This window comes from Candida tropicalis (genome assembly GCF_000006335.3).
Source record: "Candida tropicalis MYA-3404 genomic scaffold supercont3.8, whole genome shotgun sequence".
In the NCBI taxonomy this organism is placed as follows: domain Eukaryota; kingdom Fungi; phylum Ascomycota; class Pichiomycetes; order Serinales; family Debaryomycetaceae; genus Candida; species Candida tropicalis.
This window is the reverse complement of record NW_003020060.1, coordinates 35,242-53,941: the sequence shown is the minus strand read 5'-3', so window position 1 is coordinate 53,941 and position 18,700 is coordinate 35,242. Positions and strand designations below refer to the sequence as shown.

General features: G+C 35.7%; 11 protein-coding genes across 11 annotated transcripts; 4 read left to right on the top strand and 7 right to left on the bottom strand. All coding sequences in view use genetic code 12, as the record gives it.

The window, feature by feature from the left end:
* Positions 1 to 23: 23 nt before the first annotated feature.
* Positions 24 to 317, bottom strand: CTRG_05254 (mitochondrial 54S ribosomal protein bL34m; the record flags this gene model as incomplete). Its single annotated transcript, XM_002550910.1, has 1 exon — positions 24 to 317. One exon carries the CDS (start codon positions 315 to 317, stop codon positions 24 to 26), a length of 294 nt encoding a protein of 97 aa, XP_002550956.1.
* A 246-nt stretch (positions 318 to 563) lies between these two features.
* Positions 564 to 1,142, top strand: CTRG_05253 (uncharacterized protein; the record flags this gene model as incomplete). The annotated part of the gene is made up of 1 exon (XM_002550909.1): positions 564 to 1,142. One exon carries the CDS (start codon positions 564 to 566, stop codon positions 1,140 to 1,142), a length of 579 nt encoding a protein of 192 aa, XP_002550955.1.
* Positions 1,143 to 1,222: 80 nt separating this feature from the next.
* On the bottom strand, positions 1,223 to 2,350 carry CTRG_05252 (ribonuclease; the record flags this gene model as incomplete). Its single annotated transcript, XM_002550908.1, has 1 exon — positions 1,223 to 2,350. One exon carries the CDS (start codon positions 2,348 to 2,350, stop codon positions 1,223 to 1,225), a length of 1,128 nt encoding a protein of 375 aa, XP_002550954.1.
* Positions 2,351 to 2,601: 251 nt separating this feature from the next.
* Positions 2,602 to 3,630, top strand: DUS4 (tRNA dihydrouridine synthase; the record flags this gene model as incomplete). Its single annotated transcript, XM_002550907.1, has 1 exon — positions 2,602 to 3,630. One exon carries the CDS (start codon positions 2,602 to 2,604, stop codon positions 3,628 to 3,630), a length of 1,029 nt encoding a protein of 342 aa, XP_002550953.1.
* A 41-nt stretch (positions 3,631 to 3,671) lies between these two features.
* On the bottom strand, positions 3,672 to 7,805 carry SMC4 (condensin subunit; the record flags this gene model as incomplete). The annotated part of the gene is made up of 1 exon (XM_002550906.1): positions 3,672 to 7,805. The coding sequence occupies one exon, from the start codon at positions 7,803 to 7,805 to the stop codon at positions 3,672 to 3,674; it is 4,134 nt and encodes a 1,377-aa protein (XP_002550952.1).
* Positions 7,806 to 8,374: 569 nt separating this feature from the next.
* On the bottom strand, positions 8,375 to 8,773 carry PGA14 (Pga14p; the record flags this gene model as incomplete). The annotated part of the gene is made up of 1 exon (XM_002550905.1): positions 8,375 to 8,773. The coding sequence occupies one exon, from the start codon at positions 8,771 to 8,773 to the stop codon at positions 8,375 to 8,377; it is 399 nt and encodes a 132-aa protein (XP_002550951.1).
* Positions 8,774 to 10,103: 1,330 nt separating this feature from the next.
* Positions 10,104 to 11,324, bottom strand: CTRG_05248 (ribose phosphate diphosphokinase subunit; the record flags this gene model as incomplete). The annotated part of the gene is made up of 1 exon (XM_002550904.1): positions 10,104 to 11,324. The coding sequence occupies one exon, from the start codon at positions 11,322 to 11,324 to the stop codon at positions 10,104 to 10,106; it is 1,221 nt and encodes a 406-aa protein (XP_002550950.1).
* Positions 11,325 to 11,612: 288 nt separating this feature from the next.
* CTRG_05247 (uncharacterized protein) lies at positions 11,613 to 12,248 on the top strand (the record flags this gene model as incomplete). The annotated part of the gene is made up of 1 exon (XM_002550903.1): positions 11,613 to 12,248. The coding sequence occupies one exon, from the start codon at positions 11,613 to 11,615 to the stop codon at positions 12,246 to 12,248; it is 636 nt and encodes a 211-aa protein (XP_002550949.1).
* On the bottom strand, positions 12,245 to 14,008 carry SKN7 (kinase-regulated stress-responsive transcription factor; the record flags this gene model as incomplete). Its single annotated transcript, XM_002550902.1, has 1 exon — positions 12,245 to 14,008. The coding sequence occupies one exon, from the start codon at positions 14,006 to 14,008 to the stop codon at positions 12,245 to 12,247; it is 1,764 nt and encodes a 587-aa protein (XP_002550948.1).
* Positions 14,009 to 14,812: 804 nt separating this feature from the next.
* Positions 14,813 to 15,634, top strand: CTRG_05245 (endonuclease; the record flags this gene model as incomplete). Its single annotated transcript, XM_002550901.1, has 1 exon — positions 14,813 to 15,634. The coding sequence occupies one exon, from the start codon at positions 14,813 to 14,815 to the stop codon at positions 15,632 to 15,634; it is 822 nt and encodes a 273-aa protein (XP_002550947.1).
* Positions 15,635 to 15,764: 130 nt separating this feature from the next.
* On the bottom strand, positions 15,765 to 18,317 carry ROT2 (glucan 1,3-alpha-glucosidase ROT2; the record flags this gene model as incomplete). The annotated part of the gene is made up of 1 exon (XM_002550900.1): positions 15,765 to 18,317. One exon carries the CDS (start codon positions 18,315 to 18,317, stop codon positions 15,765 to 15,767), a length of 2,553 nt encoding a protein of 850 aa, XP_002550946.1.
* Positions 18,318 to 18,700: the final 383 nt, after the last annotated feature.

The window sequence follows — 18,700 nt, the reverse complement described above, 5'->3', positions numbered from 1 at the left end:
AAGAATTAATGATATTATGATACTTAATGACTCAAGTACCATCTTCCCTTTGCTTTTCTTCTTTCAATAACTTTTCTACCACCAACAGTTCTAAGTCTAGCCAAAAAACCAAACTTTCTCTTTCTCTTTCTAGTGGATGGTTGATATGTGTTACCTCTGGATTTGAATCTTTGTTGCATGAGCCCAACAACTGATTGCAATGGAGAAACTGATATTAATGAGTTTGCAAGTGGACTTGAAAAAGCAGTAGGTCTAGTCGACGCTATGGATGTATTTATGAGACCTCTTGTAGATTGTCTTAATATTGATGAAAACATTTCTTGTTGGTGTAGATTGATGATACCACTTTGTAGATATCTTACAATCGGGTATGAATGAAAATTTTTTGTATTGGTTGGTGAGAAAAAGTAAAAAATAAAAAAAAATCAAAAGCGGAAAAAAAAAAATCATTATAGTCGTGTAGACATCAAACGAGATTTATTTTTCACTCATCTCTTAAGAAATTTATTTTCCCATTACTTCTGTTTAATAGTTTTGATAGATACGGATCATTAATAGAAAACATGTCTACATACAGATCAAGAAGAGTGATTCCTTCTGCTATAAACACCCCAACTTCAATTAGACTCCTCAAGATTAACAATTTGGGTGCATCTGAAGCTGAAAGAGCATTGTCTGAATTTATTGATGCTAGTGAACTAAATATTTCTGGAAAAGCAACCACTGATTTTAACACTACTGGTCTTGCTGGAAACAGTGAAAGTCCAGCTGTTTTATCACAATTAAAAAGAATTCAAAGAAGTTTAAGAGGATTACCTCCTGTTATCAGTGAACAACAATCAGAAAATAAGAGAAGTGCTGATGAAGAAACTGATCGTCCTAATAAGAAAATCAAGTTTGATGAGAGCGAAGACAACACCGAAGAAGTAAAAGAGGAAGAAGACGCCGAAGAACAACCAAAATATGAAGAAGAAGAAGAAGAAGAAGAAGAAGAAGAAGATGACGATGAAGAAGAAAAGGTCCAAGAAGAAGAAGAAGAAAAGGAAGAGGAACCAGTAGAAAAGAAGAAAAGCAAGAAGGACAAATCCAAGAAAGACAAAGAAGACAAGAAAGATAAGAAAAAGAAGAAAAAGCACAGTTAGATGAAATAGAAATCTAGTTATATACATTAACAATAAACAAATGAATAATAAATAAGACAGTTTTTTTTTTTCTTCTAAATCTATTTACCTGGTAAAGCTAATACATTATTTACTTGTTTTGGGAATTCTCTAACGATAATTTCACATTTGACTTCTTTACACAAATCATTTTTATTATAGTAAGGAACTTTATGCAACAAATCTAAACCACTGGATCTTTCTAAAGCATCAATAGGTATTTGGAAACTAGTTAATGGTGTATTGTTATCTATAACATCATTTGGCATAACAAAGGCAGCACAGCTGATTTTATCCGATCCTTTGGTTTCACCAACAATTAATTTAAAGAAATGGGTTGGGACAGCAATATTTGGAGGTGATCCAATAACTTCGTAGGTAACTCTGTATTTCCCATCTTCTCCCTTTTTAGGCAAGTACAAAGGACCGGTCATGATTCTAACATCATCATACTTGTTTGTTAATCTTCTTGCAAAATCTTCAAAATGACTCCAATAATCACGGTTAAATCCATCCCCAACTTGTGGACACATATTAGTTAAAAAGAAAGTTTCATCCATAGCCAATTGGTTGAATTTGGCATCAGCAGCAGGTGCTTGATGACCACGATCATAACCACTACGGAAATAATCACGCAATTTGTTTCTAAATTTAACTGGAATAGCTTCATCTTCCTTGAAAACTGATCTCTTTCTATCACCATTTTGATTTTCTTTAGCAATAGATTCTTTGGTTATGTGTTCAACAACCCAGGTTGGATTTCTAGTAGCTCTATCATAACAACTGACAAATTCACTTCTATTACCTAAATCATGAATTGGACCCGGGAATCCAAATTTGAAGAAACCTTGTGGATTAACAATGGATGGATCAAATACACCATTGGATGGTTTACTGTATTGAACTGGTAAATTTGAGTTTGAAACTGGTTCTTGAGGAGTTGCTGATGATTTACCCCAAAAAAACAATGCAGTACCAACAGTACCCAACCCAAGAGAATTGAAAAGTAGTTTAGAAGACATGTCTTGGTTGTGTGGGAAGTTGTAATAAGTGTGAGAAAAAGTAAGAGGGAAAAGAAAGAAAAATTTTCCTTCTTTATACTCGTGGCATCCAAGACGCGGAATATAAACTGGGGTGTTTTTATTGGACCCAAGGTAGCACATTGTCGGGAAGGAAAACCAACCAGACATAGTTTAAACCAGACCACAATACATGTAACGTGGAAAAAAATTATTAGAACTCTCTTACCAGAATGATCCTATGAGTAGTCTTCAACTTGTAAGTAATTTGCAACCATATGGACTGCTTTTGGCTTAACTTCAAAGCGAGATCATCTCAAATATGCGCACACCAAAAAAAAAAAGAGAAATATAAAAACTTTAGATAAAAAAAATTTCTTTTGCATTGTATTATCATTTATCTGTCGTGATTAACCACCAAGATGCCATCTCAGCAACTACGAAATCCTGAATATAGACCTACTGAAATAATCAAGAAATGTCAAGAACAAGGCCGACCTGCACATATTGCTGGGCCGATGGTTCGTTACTCCAAACTTCCTTTCCGTGAACTTTGCAGATTTTATAATGTTGATATTGTTTATACACCTATGATTTTGGCACGAGAGTTTGTACGTAATGAAACCGCAAGATATACTGATTTTACCACCAATGATATCGATAAATCTGTTATTGTACAGGTTGGTGTTAATAATGTTGAAGATTTCATGAAATTTGTGGATATGATTCACCCATTTGTAGATGCAATTGGAATTAACTGTGGATGCCCTATTAAAGAACAAGTACGTGAAGGTATTGGTGCTGCTTTAATGTCTGAACCCGATTTGGTTGCCGATTTGATTAAAGCTGCCAAAGCAAAATACGGAGAATCCATTTGCATTGATACAAAGATTAGAATTCATAGTGATATTAATCAAACCGTTGAATTTGCCAAAAAAGTAGTTGCCGCAGGTACAGATATGATTACTGTACATGGAAGAACAAAAAGTACCCGATCAACTGTTCCAGTTAATTTAGAAGCCATAAAGATTATTAGAGATAATGTTAAAACTATCCCTGTGATAGCGAATGGTGATTGTTTTACATTAGATGACTGTAATAGAATTGCTGAATTTACTGGAGTTGATGGTGTTATGTCTGCTCGTGGTATCTTAGCCAATCCTGCCTTATTCACTGGGTTGGATAAAACTCCGTGGAGTGCTGTTGAAATGTTTATGCATTTGGCAACCGCGTATGGACTTCCGTATAAACTTGCCCAATATCACGTGGCACACTTATTAGAAGATACCATTCCTAAAAAATACCTAAAAGGAATCAATGAAAAACTCAACATGGTGGATTTAATAGATTATTTGGATGAACATTTTGTATTGAAAAGAAAAGGTGAAAAAGGTTTTGCAACCGACATTGAACCACAATGGAGAATAAACATCGAAAAGTTGGAGATCTAATTCATATTATAAATATATACATTTTGTACATTCTTTTTACTTTACGTGTTATTTACTTTTACATATTCGCGAATATCAATGTTGGCTAATGGAACACTACTACTCTTGTTGTCGACTTTGTAAATACCAACTAATTGTTGTGAAAGTTCAAACATATTATTTCTCAATGAGATAACCACAAACTGAGCATTCTTTGTACGTTCTTTGATATAATTTGCAATAATCGAAACGTTTCTGAAATCCAAAGCAGCATCAATTTCATCCATAACATATAGTGGTGTCGGTTTATATTTATGTAATGCAAACACTAGCGCCAAAGAACTCAATGTCTTTTCACCACCAGATAAATTGGAAATACTTTTCCATGATTTCCTAGGAGGCATAACACTGAAAAGAATACCTTCAGAAAATGGATCTAAACTATCAACCAATTCTAATTCCGCATTACCTCCCATAGTTATCATACCATACATGGATTTTACAGTCATGGAGATTGTGTTGAATCCGACCATAAACTCGTCTAGTCTCTTGCGTTTCAAATCATCACAATAGTTCTTTTTGTTGTCACGTTCTTCAACAGCTTGGTTCAAGTCATTCTTTCTATTAGTATATTCGACAATTTTGATCCCATATTCTTTTAGTATCTCTATGTCTACTTTGACATTGGACATATAGTTTTCCAATTCTTCAATTTCATTATTTATGACTTCTAAATCAGTATCGGCAATTTCTTCTTCTGACAATCTTTCAATCAAAGCACCATTGTACTTTTTCTGTTCTTCCTCTTCTAGCCAAGATATGTATGGCGTGACATCTCGAACAACCAATGCCTCAAGTTCCTGTTCGTTTTCTTTAACAATGTATTGATATTTCTTGAGAGCAGCTGTGCATTTTTCCAACTTATTAGTGAGTTCAATTTCAACCAGCTTGAAGGTATTGAGTTTCTCTTGTTTTTCTTCCAATTCAGATTTGAGTTTTTCCAATTCATCGGCTTTATCATTTTTAACCCTTTCAATTTCTTTGATCTTGTTTATAACTTCTTCAAGCTTTTGAGAAACAACATTTTGAGAATCTTTAACTGTTTCCAAGGTAGCTTCTGCATCTTTCTGTTCTTCTGTTAATGATTCAATCTGTTTGGAATGTCTTTTAATTTCATTTTCTAATTTTTTCACTGCCATTCGATCACCCGAGGTTCTCTCATGAATAATAGCAATTTGCTGTTTAAGTGAATCCACTTTTGAACTTTGGACTTTTAATTCAACACCACCGGCATCCATGATTTTTTGTTCTAAGGCTGAAATTTGCAGTTCATAACCACTCATTTCTGATTTTATTTCTGACCGTTTGGTTTTGAGGTCTTCTAATTCCTTTTGCTTTGCGGATAATTGTTCTTCTAAAGAACTATCTTGCTGTAATTTCTCTTGTTCAGCAATCAAATTCTTACATATGTTTGTCACTTCTTTTTTCTCAGAGACCAAAGCTTCAATATCTAATTGTAACTTGGAAATAGTAAATTCAGTTTCAGGTTTGAGTTTTTTCAATTTATCCAACATGTTCACCTTTTCATTATAATCAGAATTCAATCGATCAAATTCCAGTTCCATTAATTGTAATTTCTTTTTCATTTCATCTAATTCTTCAGCACTCATTACAGCGTTGTTGGCATTTGCTGCATTTGTTAACCTCATTGCTCCCTTGGAAACATAGTTACCACCACCAGACATGGTACCGGAAATATCAATAACATTTCCATCCAATGTTACAACTTTCCATCTTCTAGCACCATAAGCTACTTTTTTAGCTTCTGTTAAATTTGGAGCAACTAATGTATCATAAACTTTACTGTAAAATGCTGGTGCAAATTTTGGGTTTGAAGGACGGATCAAGTCAAATAATCTTTTGACATGACTTGGGTCCCCTGGAGTATGGATAGGAGCCAAATCAAAATTTCTCAACTTGTTTAGACAAATGAAATTTGCATAACCTAACTGATTTTTTCTCAAGTATTCAATACATGCTTGAGCGGTTTCAACAGTTTCCACCACCATGGAATCCAAACCTGGAGCAGCGGTGGATATAGCCACATCATATTTTTCATCAATAGTTCCTAGGTCTCCTAACCTCCCATAGAACCCATCAATTCTACCGGAATTTGCCATTCTAAGCAATGCTGACAAAATTTTGTTCTTATTTTGACTATTCTGGAAAATAGAGGTCGAGTCTTGGGTTCTTTGACGTTGGCTGATCAATTTCGATCTGAATTTTTCCAATTCCTCTTTAGCAGCTGAACACTGTTCATTACCCAAGGAGATTTGCTCGTTGATTTGTTCCAATTTGCTTTTGGTTTCACGAAACTCTGCTTCCTTGTCTTTACCAGATTTTTTGATTTGAGCTAACCTCTCTTTACGTTCTTCCAATTGTTTGGTCACACTATTCATTTGTCCATGTAAAAGATCAATTACGGACTGCGCAAGTTTTATGGCATTTTCTTTCTCCTTTAATTCTGTATTCCAGGGTTCGAGTTTCTCTTGTAACTGTTGGATTTCTTTAGTAAATTCAGCAGTTTTTTCTACCAACCCCAGACGAATCTCATCCAATTTGGATTCTTCAACTTCTAATTGAGTACTTAATTTGTCGATATCTGCTTTGAACTTCTCTGAAGCATCTGCATAATTTGAAAGTTTCTGTTTGGAACTTGTGACTGTATGCTTCAGTGATTCTAAATTCTTTTGAATTTTCTTCAATTTGTTGGAAAGATCTTTTGATTTTTCTTCCAAAGACACATTTTTCTTATTGGTTTCCTTACGTTCCTTTCCAAGGGCATCGATTTTAGAACTCAATTTTTTAACGACTTTTTCAATTTCTTTTTGTGCACTCAACTCGGCCTCTATTCCTTCAAGGATTTCTTTATTGGATTCCCTGTTTTCTTCCAATTGTTTATTCAACTCATCTGATTCACTTTGTTTGATGGAAATTTTCTTTTGACATTCAGAAATATTGACTTGAAATTGTATGCTTTTGAAATTGATTAATTTCTTTTCCAATTCCAAAAACCGAAGTGCTTCAGTTTTCTTTTCTTCCAATTGATCCTTATCTTTTTCAACCAAGTCAAATCTGTTGGCCTTTTCCAAACAAATGTCATTCAATTCATCAATTTGGACCGCACTTTCCTCAATCAATTTCTTATACTTTGTTGTACCAATGATATCTTCAAGATATTCAAGTAAACCATCGCCATTATCACCTTCTCCTTTGGATTTCATTTGTGCAATTGACTCAACTTCACCTTGTAATATAAGAAATCTCTTATGATCTAAATCTATACCTTTGCCTTTCAATAAATTTGTAACTTCGGTGTAGTTACTTGTTTTCCCATTAATATAATACAGTGATTGATTATTCCTGAATGCTTTTCTAGAAATTATCAATTCAGAGTCAGGAACAACCTCAGCTTTTTGAGGAATAACAGGATCATCAATGACCATTTGGAAATGAATATCTACTTGACAAAAATTGACTTCTTTACCACCTGAATTATGAATCAACTCTGATAATTTTCCTTGCCTCATTTTCGATGCTCTGAACCCAAAAACAAACAACATGGAGTCAATAACATTCGACTTACCACTACCATTGGGACCCACTACAGATGAAAATGAGGGATGAAATGGCCCAATTATCTGTGTACCTGCGTATGATTTGAAATTTGTAAGTGCTAACTGGCGAATGACCAATCGCGGTTCATTTGTAGGAGTATGTGGTTTGTGATCCTGCGACGCGGTAGTTTGCTGTGTTGAAGACAATGAAATATTGGATTTCTTTTCATCACTTGGGATTTCTTCACTTTTGTTATCTTGGTTTAGTATCGAATCGCGTCTGGTGGTTTCATGGTTGATGCTTGATTCCTCTTCTTCATGCTCCTTTGTAGTGTCTGGCTGAGACACAGTCTCACCAACAATACCACTTGTATCTTTATCTTCCATATGTTCTTCCTCGTCTTCTTCGGAGAGTCCATGATCAGAAGTACTTGCTTTGGATCGACTGTCGGTAAAATCTTCAGTGTTTGATTGATCTTGCTCTTGATCTTGCTCTTGAGCATCATAGTCACTGTTATTTACAAAGCTACTTTCGTCTTCACTGTCGGGAATTGTTGGTCTCTTCCTTTTCATTATCATATATCTTGTAGTAGTATCAATCTTTACTGGGATCTAAACAATTGAAATAAAAGAAATGCAGAAAAAAAAAACAAAAAACAAATAAACAAAATCAACTCTCTAAGCAAAGAAGAAGAAGAAGAAAAAAATCAAAACAAATCTTGCAATGAAGGCGTTTTGCACGACCATGGACTTTTTTTTTCTTTTCGTTGTATAACAGAAAGACTGAAACTTGACCCTTGTGTGTCCCTTGTAGCACACAATACTACCCCAGGAATTGTGCTTAACTCAAGAGATATAAGATACCTGTAGTTGTATTATCAGAGAGATATCGATCAAACAAAGGTGTGATGTTAGTGGTACCTCACTCCACTAACATTACATTATAATCCTTAAAACAAACCATCTATGCTTTTAAAGTAAACAAAAAAAAGTACTTATATTAAAACGATTTTTTTTTTGTATAGAATTACTAATCGTATGGATAAATGTATCTAAGGGTAATGAATAAGATAAAAAAAAATTATGATGAATGGAATAAAACAAGAAGAAAATAATAATAAAAACGGATAGACAATTGGTAATTAAACTTACAAAACCAAAGCAACACCGACGGCAATGGCACCGGCGAAACCCAAGCTGGTACCAACAGTCATGGCACCGTTAGCAGTGGAGCTGGTGCTGTTGGAAGAAGAGTTGGTGTCTTTGTTGTAGACAACAGCTTTGTTTTGGGTTGGGATTTCGGATTCATGGCTGACTAAAACAGTTGAGGTGTGGACTTTCTTGGTTTTGTTGAATCTACCGTAACGGTGGGTACCGGTTTCTTTAGCTTCCTTTTCTCTAGAAGTCTTGTTGAATCTACCGTAACGATGAGTGGTTTGGGTAACGTAGGTGGTGACGGTGGTTGGAGTAGAGTCATCTTTTGGACCTTTACCGGCGGCAGCGAATGAAGAAATGGCTAAGACAGCAGCAACAGTTGAGAATTTCATTTTGTTATTTACTTTTGGTTCAAATTAATATCTAGTTTTCTTCAAAAATCTAATTGAATTGTAGATGAACTTATTAACGGTTGGAAAGAAAACAAGAAAAAGAGGAAGAAGAGGAAGAAGTTAATTGGATTTTTTTTTTTTTTTAATTGGGTTCGTTTTTCTTTTTCTTCTTGCATTGGTTCTCAGTATGGCTCACTTCCGTGCGAAAATTTTTAACAGTGCGTGAATTAATTAGTGGAAAATGAAAACAAAGGAGCAATTGCATTTCATGCACAATGTGGACAAGATGGGAAGAAACAAAATATTACACATTGGTTTGTGTGCTCAATAATAATTTTTTTTTAAAAAAAAATGCCTCAATTTGAACCTCTCTCTCTCTCTCTCTCTCTCTCTCTCTCTCTCTCTCTCTCTCTTTCTTTTTACCCTACATAAAGAATGGAATGTGTATTGCTAACTAACCGAAACTGAATAATCGCTATACTAAGAGACCCACCTCTATCCAATGAGAAGGTGATTTTTAAAAACTCTTCGTGATCAATTAATTAACCCGTGGATGATGTATACAATATTATTTATGAGCTTTTCTTTTTCTTCACTATGTTGAAATCCAGTCCCTTGTATTGCTCCCTCTCTCCCCGCCAGATAATATTCAATTCAATTTCACCTCAAACTGAGCGACATTTCTTGTCCTAATCTTTTGGTGAATGGAATTTGCGGTTATAAAAAAAAAAAAATAATAAAAATTAAAGAGAGATTAGATAATCAGTTGCCGGTTACTAATAATTATCCATGCACAAAAAAATTCTTCATCTCTGATAACAACAATCTATATTTTCCGGGAACACCTTGAGATTATTATAGAGTCGAAATTACCATATCATTTATTACACGGTGACAAGATGGTCAACCAACTCTGGCAAAAGATATTTTTTTTTTTTCAATCATTTTCTGTCGTATAAAAAATGGTTTTTAAACTGTTTTGATTGGTTGGTTAATCGGAACAACAAGAAGAAGAAAAAAAAAAAAGAAAATTTTCGGCCTGAACGTTTGTATTGTTTGATTCTTGTTTGTGTCAGCTGAGGGGGGGGGGAGGGAGACTGACGTAGAAAATTGAGATTTACTTCCGGAAGTAAATCAAGCTGGCTTAAAGTGCGTGCGAACAAACATCAAAAACAGGAGATACAACCAGCTTGTCTAATAACCGGGGTTAATGTTTACTGACAGCTTTTATAGTTATCAGTATTTCAAAAAGTTTCTATTTTTGTTTGTTTGTTTGATTATCTACTTATACTGAAACAATTTACAACATTTCCCTACATAACTGTAATCTCTATTCCAAACTGGATAAACTATCAAAAAGAACCAGGATACTTTCACCAAAATGATCTCTTCTTATACATTCAGCAAAAATAGGTGACACATCTATCACAACCAATTTATCCTTGTGGTTTTCAATTTGTTCTTTTGGAATTGGGTAAGTGTTGGTGACAACAATCTTGTCAATACATTTAGAGTCAGTCAAATCTTGCAAACAGTGATCATTGAACACACCATGGGTACCAACAACATAAACTGCTTTGGCCCCACAGTTTAATCTCAAATGTTCAGCAGCAGCAATAAATGAGTTTGGCTTGTCAATCATATCGTCCAAAATAATAGCAACCTTCCCCTTGACGTCACCAACTAATGTGATCAACTTCTCTTCACTTAAAGCAGTTGGCTCATCTTCATCATCAGAATTGGTGGCATCATATGTTCCACCCAAGACATCGCTATCCAAACGGGTTTCTTCTTTGGCGTGTTCACTTGTAGCAGCACCGTTTGGTTGATAGTCATCATCAACAACGTGACCTTTGATAACTCTAGCAGTTTGCAACTCAGAAACAATATTATCTTGACCTTCTTCAATAAGTTGAGCGTGCTTCAATTCTTTCTTCTTGGCATATTCATCTTGAGTTCTTCTTCTATCGGTGTGAATCATAGCAAAGTTGATCTTCAAGGAATCGGCCAAAGCAGTCACACGTTTAGTACCACCAGGGTTCTTAGAAACAACAACAGCGTTTTCCCAATCTGGGATATGATGACGAATCCAACGGGCCAAAGTTGGGGCACCAAATAAGTTATCAACTGGTTTGCTAAAGAAACCTTGCATTTGGGAAGCATGTAAATCCATAGAAACGATATGGTCAGCACCTGCCATAACCAACAAGTTGGCCAACATTCTAGCAGTAATAGCACCTCTATGTTTCTTCATCTTGGATTGTTTGGAATAAGGAAATTGGGGGATAACAGCAGTAATCTTGTTGGCTGAACCACCACGACATGCAGAAATCAAAATCAATAATTCCATAATATGATCATTAATGTGAGGAGAACCACTTTGAATGATATACACATCTTCATCTCTAACGGAAACACCAATTTGAACTGAGGTTTCCCCATTGGAAAACTTTTTCAAAGTACATGGTGCTGGTTCAACACCTAATCTATCACAAACTAATTGGCCAAGTTCAGGATGTGAAGAACCAACAAAGATTTTACATTTACGCATGTTTAAGGACGACAACGTGGATACTGGCTAACCAAGAAAAGGCTGTTCAAGGTAATTGGATAATTTTTTTCTTCTTCTTCTTCTTTTCATTTTTTCTCATCTCTTAATTTGTGGGACACACACCCACACAAACCAGATGAAGTCAAATTTGGAGACAATTCAGTAAGAAGAAAAAAAAAAACAGAAAACTAAATTACTGTGAAAGGCAGAAAGAAAAGAAAAAAAAATTTTTTTTTCTGTCTCTTTATTGCAATAGACCAATTGACACGACCTGGACTAAAAACAAATATGGAGTATAGAGATACTATTAGGCAGTCTGATCTTTATGAAGATATAAAGAAATCGTTAGATTGCGAGATCACTACCATTCGATGTTTAGCATTAGGATCACCTTCTGAAAGTAAAAATGCAAAATATCAATTGGCATTATTGTTAGAATTACAAGATTTGTTTGATGCAAAAGTGTCTGTTTATGATCCAATTTTCAATGACAAAGACAAAGAACTATTAGATGGATTCACAATCGAAGAAGAATTTACCAGTGATAGTGAGAAAACACTATATTTTCTTCCCCATGCATCTTTAGAGTTGACTGAACATATTTTGAACATTAATAAACCAAAGTATTTTCTTGCAAATGATGTGGTTACTCATACAGATAGATTGACTAAAAAAAAACTAGCTGACATGTATCCTTCCCTTTCCATACTTGTTCATCTTCTAGAAGATAACAGCACAGTTAAAAAACCAAGCGATGGGTTTACTACTGTATCAAGGAGGAAAAAATTTAAAGAACCAGTTATAGATTACAACATCGAGTCGGTTTATTTTGATAAAGTACAAATACATCGTTATCTACATAATAGTAAACAAGCACCTTGGGGTACATCGTTTACCGATCTAGCATATCATTATATAACTTAAGTCAACCGTGGCTTTTTGATACCCGGTTGTTGTTCTTGATCTTCTTGTTTAAGTTCTTTAGGTTCTAATAAATGTTTAGCCAAGATTGCATACAAATCATCTTTTGTAAATGGTTTAGCCAAGATATCAGACATACCATTTTGCAAGTATGTTACTAAATCATTATCACCGATATTCCCAGTCATGGCTATAATTGGGGTCTTTGTATCAAATGAACGGATAACACTAGTTGCAGTGGCACCATCTAAATTAGGCATGACAATATCCATTAAAACCAAGTCATACTTTGTGTGCTCAACCGTGGAAATAGCATTTAATCCATCTGTAACTACTGTGACCAGACATCCATATTTGACTAGAAATTTACGACACAATTGAATGCAAACATTATCATCTTCAACTAATAATACATGGAATTTTGGATTTGGAACTGTGGTGGTGTTGATCTGTGCGGATGTGTTTGGGGAAGCGGATGTGCTCATTGAAATAGCAGGAGATTTAGGTGAAATAGTAGGAACGTTTGACGCACTACCTGCATGTTGTTGCAGTAGAGGTGTAACAACTGGTGCACCCTGACTTGATTGAGGAGGTTGTGGTTGTGGCTGAGTTGTTGGTGGTGCAACCGTCTGTGGTTGTGGTTGTGTTTGTGGTTGCGGAGGAGGTGGAGGAGGAAGAGGACCCAAGGTTTGAGGACCAGATACCGGCACTGCAACAGGTACATTAACAGAACCTCCTGGAGTTGTAACCAGAGACTGAAGTGGTATTGGACCCGGTGGTGGTGGTGGTGGTGCTGCTGCTGAAACACCTGTTGTTGGTTGTGGCCCTGATTGATGAGGTGGTGGTGGATGAACCACAGCATGTTGTACTAGTGGCAGTGGTTTGACACTTCCTACTGGACTTGTTATTGGTCTTATGGATCTATTCATTAACTGCGTATGATGTTGCAATGGGGACTGAAGATGTTGAGAAATACTTGGCAATGTTGTATCTGACATTGAACTCAAACCAGTAGGTAAACCAGAATCAGGACCTAATTGTGCTGGTGGTGGGAAATCTAATGGAGGCAATTTTATCCCCGATTGTAGCAAAGTGTTTATTAAAATGCTGATAGATCTGTGGTATCTTTCGTTGAATGTATTCACTGCCACGATATTTTCCACTACCGTCTTGTATTTTCTATCCAATAAATTAACTTCTTGATGTAAACTATTGTTTTCCTTCTTGAGATTTTCCACTTGTTCCTTTAAATAATTATTTGATGCTGAAAGTTGCGTATAGTTATGATTGCAAGCAGCTTGGGCGCCATTATTACTTGATTCTGCTTTGGCACTGGGAGTAGTGGAACCAGCAGCAGTCTTCTTCCCTGTGGGACCCTTTCGCTTAATATTTTCTAAAGCCTCTATATCATTGATTCTAAAATCCGGGTGTTTAAACTCCCATGCATCTTCCCCATACGGATAAGTTGCCTTTGCCTCGTTAGGGATCTTTACCTTATGGAAATCATATTTGTTTAATTGACGAACAAAACTTGCAAAATTAGAATGCTTAAAATGACGTGGTAGTATATCTTTCGTGAACTCATTTGTATTGATAACAACAAAACTATCACCACTCGCTGTCCATCTAACAACTTCTTTATAACTATCTTCTTGTAACATAAGGAATAATTTCTTGACAAAATCATTGGAACCACTTTGATTCGAACTAGCTGTCGTTGCTAGCGTTGAGTTCGGTGGAATGGGCTGTTGTAGTGATGACATAATACATATAATAAAGGAATGTGAAGGGTGTATACACAAGAAGTTCCACTCAAATAAAGATGATCCTAAAGGTCAAATAACAATAAATACAAAATGAAAGAAAATTTTTTACCTTTTGTTCTTTTTTTTTTTTGGTAATCAAAAGATGTCTTTGTTTTTGTATTTATAGTTTCTTGGTGTATGACATGGATACATCTATGCTCGGCGTCATATTAAAAAAAAAAAAATGTGCGAGAAAAAAACAAAAAAAAAAAAACTGTTTGGTGCATGCACTACTCCATACGAAAACAGTAAAGTTAGTAGAACACAAAGTAAACGGATGGTAAGGAAAACAGAATAAGTTGTGTATTGAGTACAGAATAGTATTAAATTGCTATTTAATTAACATCCCCCCTTTTTTTTTCTTATTTTTCTTCCTCGAAATTATTTACTCTTATTGTCCATGTATTTTTCTTTTAGGGGTAATTGAGGATTTCACGGCTGGATTGACAGTATCAGAATCTGTAACCAACAATCCCAACCAGCAAAATGTTTCCAATATTTGATTTGAAACTATCGTGGCAATTGATGCCATACATATGCGATCACTACTACAACCTTTCAAGTTTGTACCTTTTTTTTAACATATATAACTGAAGTGAATTTTTTTTTTTCTTTTTTACCCCTTGCCTAGGCCCGTGAGTTACTTAAATCCTGCCCGTTGCTCAAAATCTGAAACAAAGGAAATATAAAAAAAAAAATTTTTTTTTTCTTCGCGCCCTTTATTCTTCAGGAGTATCTCGTCAAAGATATCAACTTGAAACAATGTCACAAACCACAGATGACAAGCCATCTCTCCATGTGGTCCCTTCGTTCTATGGAGTTTATATCCTACAATCGATTCCAAAACCTCGAAGCACATATATCGGATCAACACCTGATCCAAGGCGAAGATTACGACAGCATAATGGCGACTTAAAAGTTGGCGGGGCATATAGAACAAAGCGCCCCGGTTGCAGGCCTTGGAAAATGATTGTTTTAGTTCATGGATTTCCCTCTCGTGTTTCAGCTTTGCAATTTGAACATGCTTTACAACATTCCTATCAAACTCGTCATATCACTGAACAAGTAGGTAAGAGCTTGTCGATTTCTAAAAAATTAACCAACGTTAAGTTATTGTTATCATCCCCATCTTTCATCAGAATGGGTCTAGAAGTGGCCATTTTTGACCAAAAGGCGTTTGAAATGTGGAATGATAAGAGCGGACATGTACCAGTGGAATTACGAGACTTTGATCAGTTTTGTGATCATGAGGTGAAAGAGATTGATATTGACGAGGAAAAGCAGATCATTTTGAATAACAAGTTAGAATGCACAGTTTGTAATCAAACAATAAATTACTTTCTTGAAGAAAGTCCAAGTATAACTACGAGGCAAGAATTGACGAAATTTTTGGGCAACTATCCACTCATAGGTATTCATAAGGATCACTGTTTTCATTTGACATGTATTGCGAAAACTGAATCGGAATTAATTCCAAGATCGATCACATGTACTTGTGGTCTGAAACTTAATTGGATAATACTTATAAAAGTGGCCACCAGAATGAGAAAATACTTGCTTGGAGATTGTGTGAATGCTGACTAGGTTGTAAAGAAGTACAGAATAAACAAGTATATGAATCGCCTGAATAATTGCTAGTACATTTTTTTTCAAATATGTAGAGTTTCAAAATGTTGGTGGATATTTGCAAAGTTCACATATGTACTATTCAAAACTACAACTCATCATGTTCGATATCATTCTCTGGGAAATGGAATTCCAATTTCAGGGACTCAAACCTTGGCTTTTTGATTTGGATCTTTTGACCAGATGAATTGATAACCACAATTTTTTCTATTTTTGGAACACTAGGAGTGGCAGAAAGGACGTCATTCTCAACTTTAAAACTAATCAAACCAGTGTCATCACGGTATAACTTACCGGTAGCGATACCATCTCCATTCAACCCTATGTATATGGTATAAGGATCATTCACAGAACCAGAAGTTGATCTCCTTTGACGACCCCAAACTGGTACAATGGAACCACCTCTGAGTAAGACATCAACACCGTGTCCAAACCCATTAACGATACCAGATAAAGCCCCACCGGTAAAGTTATAATACACTTCTGAGGACGGTAATTTCAGTCCATCATCTGAAGCAAGTGGTTTAACTAGTAAACCAGAATCACCAATTGTAAATTGATCTTCAGTTTCATAAGTAGTAATATCTTTCCCATCGCTCCAGAAAATTGGACTTACAATTGGTATACCATTCAGTGATGCCTCGTAGAATGCTGTATACCAAATAGGAAGTAACTTGTATCTCAATCTGATAGCATCGGCAATACCTTCGGCAACATCGGCAACTAACCACGGCTCACGTCTTTTAGTATCAATATGAGCATGGCCCCTAAAAAATGGATACCAAATCCCCACCTGATACCATCGAAGCAACAATTCAGGCAGTGGGTCTCCGAAAAACCCTCCAACATCAGCTCCTGTAAAACCTGCTCCCACAATATTCATACTCAACATCATCGGAACTGTTGCTTTCAAATGCTCCCATGTAGCTTGAATATCACCACTCCATGAAGCAGCAGTTCGTTGAGAACCAGCAAAAAGTGATCTAGTCAAGACGAATGGACGTTCTTCAGGGGTTCTTTCAATAAGAGCATTATAACTACGTTCATGAAAATTCAATCCGTAAATATTATGAACGCTTCGATGTTCCCAACCACCAAAATGAATTGTATCTTTTGGGGAACTGGTTTCTGGACCATTGAACACCGATGGCTCATTCATATCATTCCAAATATGGATATTCTTGGCATCCTTAGGTAAGAAATCTTTGTATCTTTGGGTCCACCAATCTTGTGATTCCGGATTGAATGGATCCAACCAGACAGATTCTCCTGGCCAACAATGACCTTTAAAGGGTTCACCTTTGGAAGATTTCATTTCTAAATCCTTAGCTACCATATCTTCGGTAACATTATACTCCGTTTTGAAGTGGGGATCGATAATAACTGTCAAGTGTCTGGCGGTGTAGTCCAAGATGCGACACATCCGTGCTGGATCGGGGAACTTTTCTTTATCCCAAGTAAAATATTTCTTGCTATCTGTGTACTCAATATCTAACCAAATTGTGTCGTATGGAATATGATGCTCATCAAACTTGGCATGGACATCCAACACATCTTTTTCATCATTATAATTCCATCTGCATTGATGGTATCCCAACGAGAATAATGGCGGCAACTGGACAAATCCAGTGACTCTTCCGAATTGCTGGGTCACTTCCACTGGGGTATCTTCAATTATGACAATAAAATCCAATACTCCATTTTCTGAAATCCAATGGACGGTAGAATCTTTGTCTCGTTTGATATCAATATATGTATCGGCAGCATTAACCCAGAATATACCAACAGATGCCTCTGGTTTAATGGCAACCAACAAGGGAATGGATCCGTACATTGGGAGCCTGGAGTCAATCTCGTACTCAAAAATATCAACGTTGAATAACCGATAAGGCTCCTTGTCAGTGGTATCTTTCAATAATAATGAATCAGAATGCTCTGGTATACCATACATGTGCGAGAATCCCATCAACTTGAAATCAACAGCAACCGACTCTGGACCCAAGGGAAGGGTGTCCATTTTGGAATCTGGGAATGAATCAGAAAACATATCAAATGATGATTCTTGTGCCAACATATGCAACTCGTTCTCCTGTTGCGTTCTATAATGCTCGACATTGAGGAATTGGTCGGCATTGATTCTCAATTGCTCTTTACCTTTGTAGTTGAAAACAAATACAATTGGATTGTATTGAATAATGACTTCGTGTTTCCCATATGAAATCTTCAATTCATTTTGTTTTTCAGAAATATCCACATTAGTGTTAATAGTAACATTAGGTTTAAATGACCATTTCTCTGTTTCATTATATCGATTTGGGTTGATATGATTTAATTGAACGCCAACTCTTTCTTCATTCAATTTAAATCGAAAATTATCCTCCACAATAGTGATTTCAAATGGTAAATTCACATTTCTTCCCAATTGAGTCAATTCTTTTATAGCCACACCATTGACGATTCCATTATCCACAGTAACTGATTCAATTCTGTAAGGAGATTCAAAGTTTTCAGCCAGTAGAACTGCTTTAGCATAATGTCTATTTCTATGGCAAAACCCAGATTGAGCACATGTTTTGAACAAATAATCTTTTACTGCTTCTGCAGTAGCGATTATTAAAATAAATGTCCACAACAACTTCATTGTTGGATGTTATACCAAACAGGAAAAAGGGGGGACCCATATTCGTGTTTTTTTTTTCGTTGCTTCCACTCCCGCGCCTCTTATTAAGGCAAGTCCAACGAAAGAACAAAAAAAAAAAATTAAAAGAAAACCTACCCCGTCTAATGAAACTATGAAATAAAAGGTCCATACTTGTTGGTTATTTGACCAGTTGGGCTCCTGGTATTTGATATTATTTGTCACTACATGTTGGATTAATATTAGTGTTTGTTTGGTTTTCTAGTGGCATGTTTCCGTGAGTTTGTTTTACTCCCACCCAACTTCTGTGCTTTTATCTAAATTATTAGATTTCTCATTCACTCATGAGGTATATTTTCCAAGTCATGAACCATTGAACACTAAAC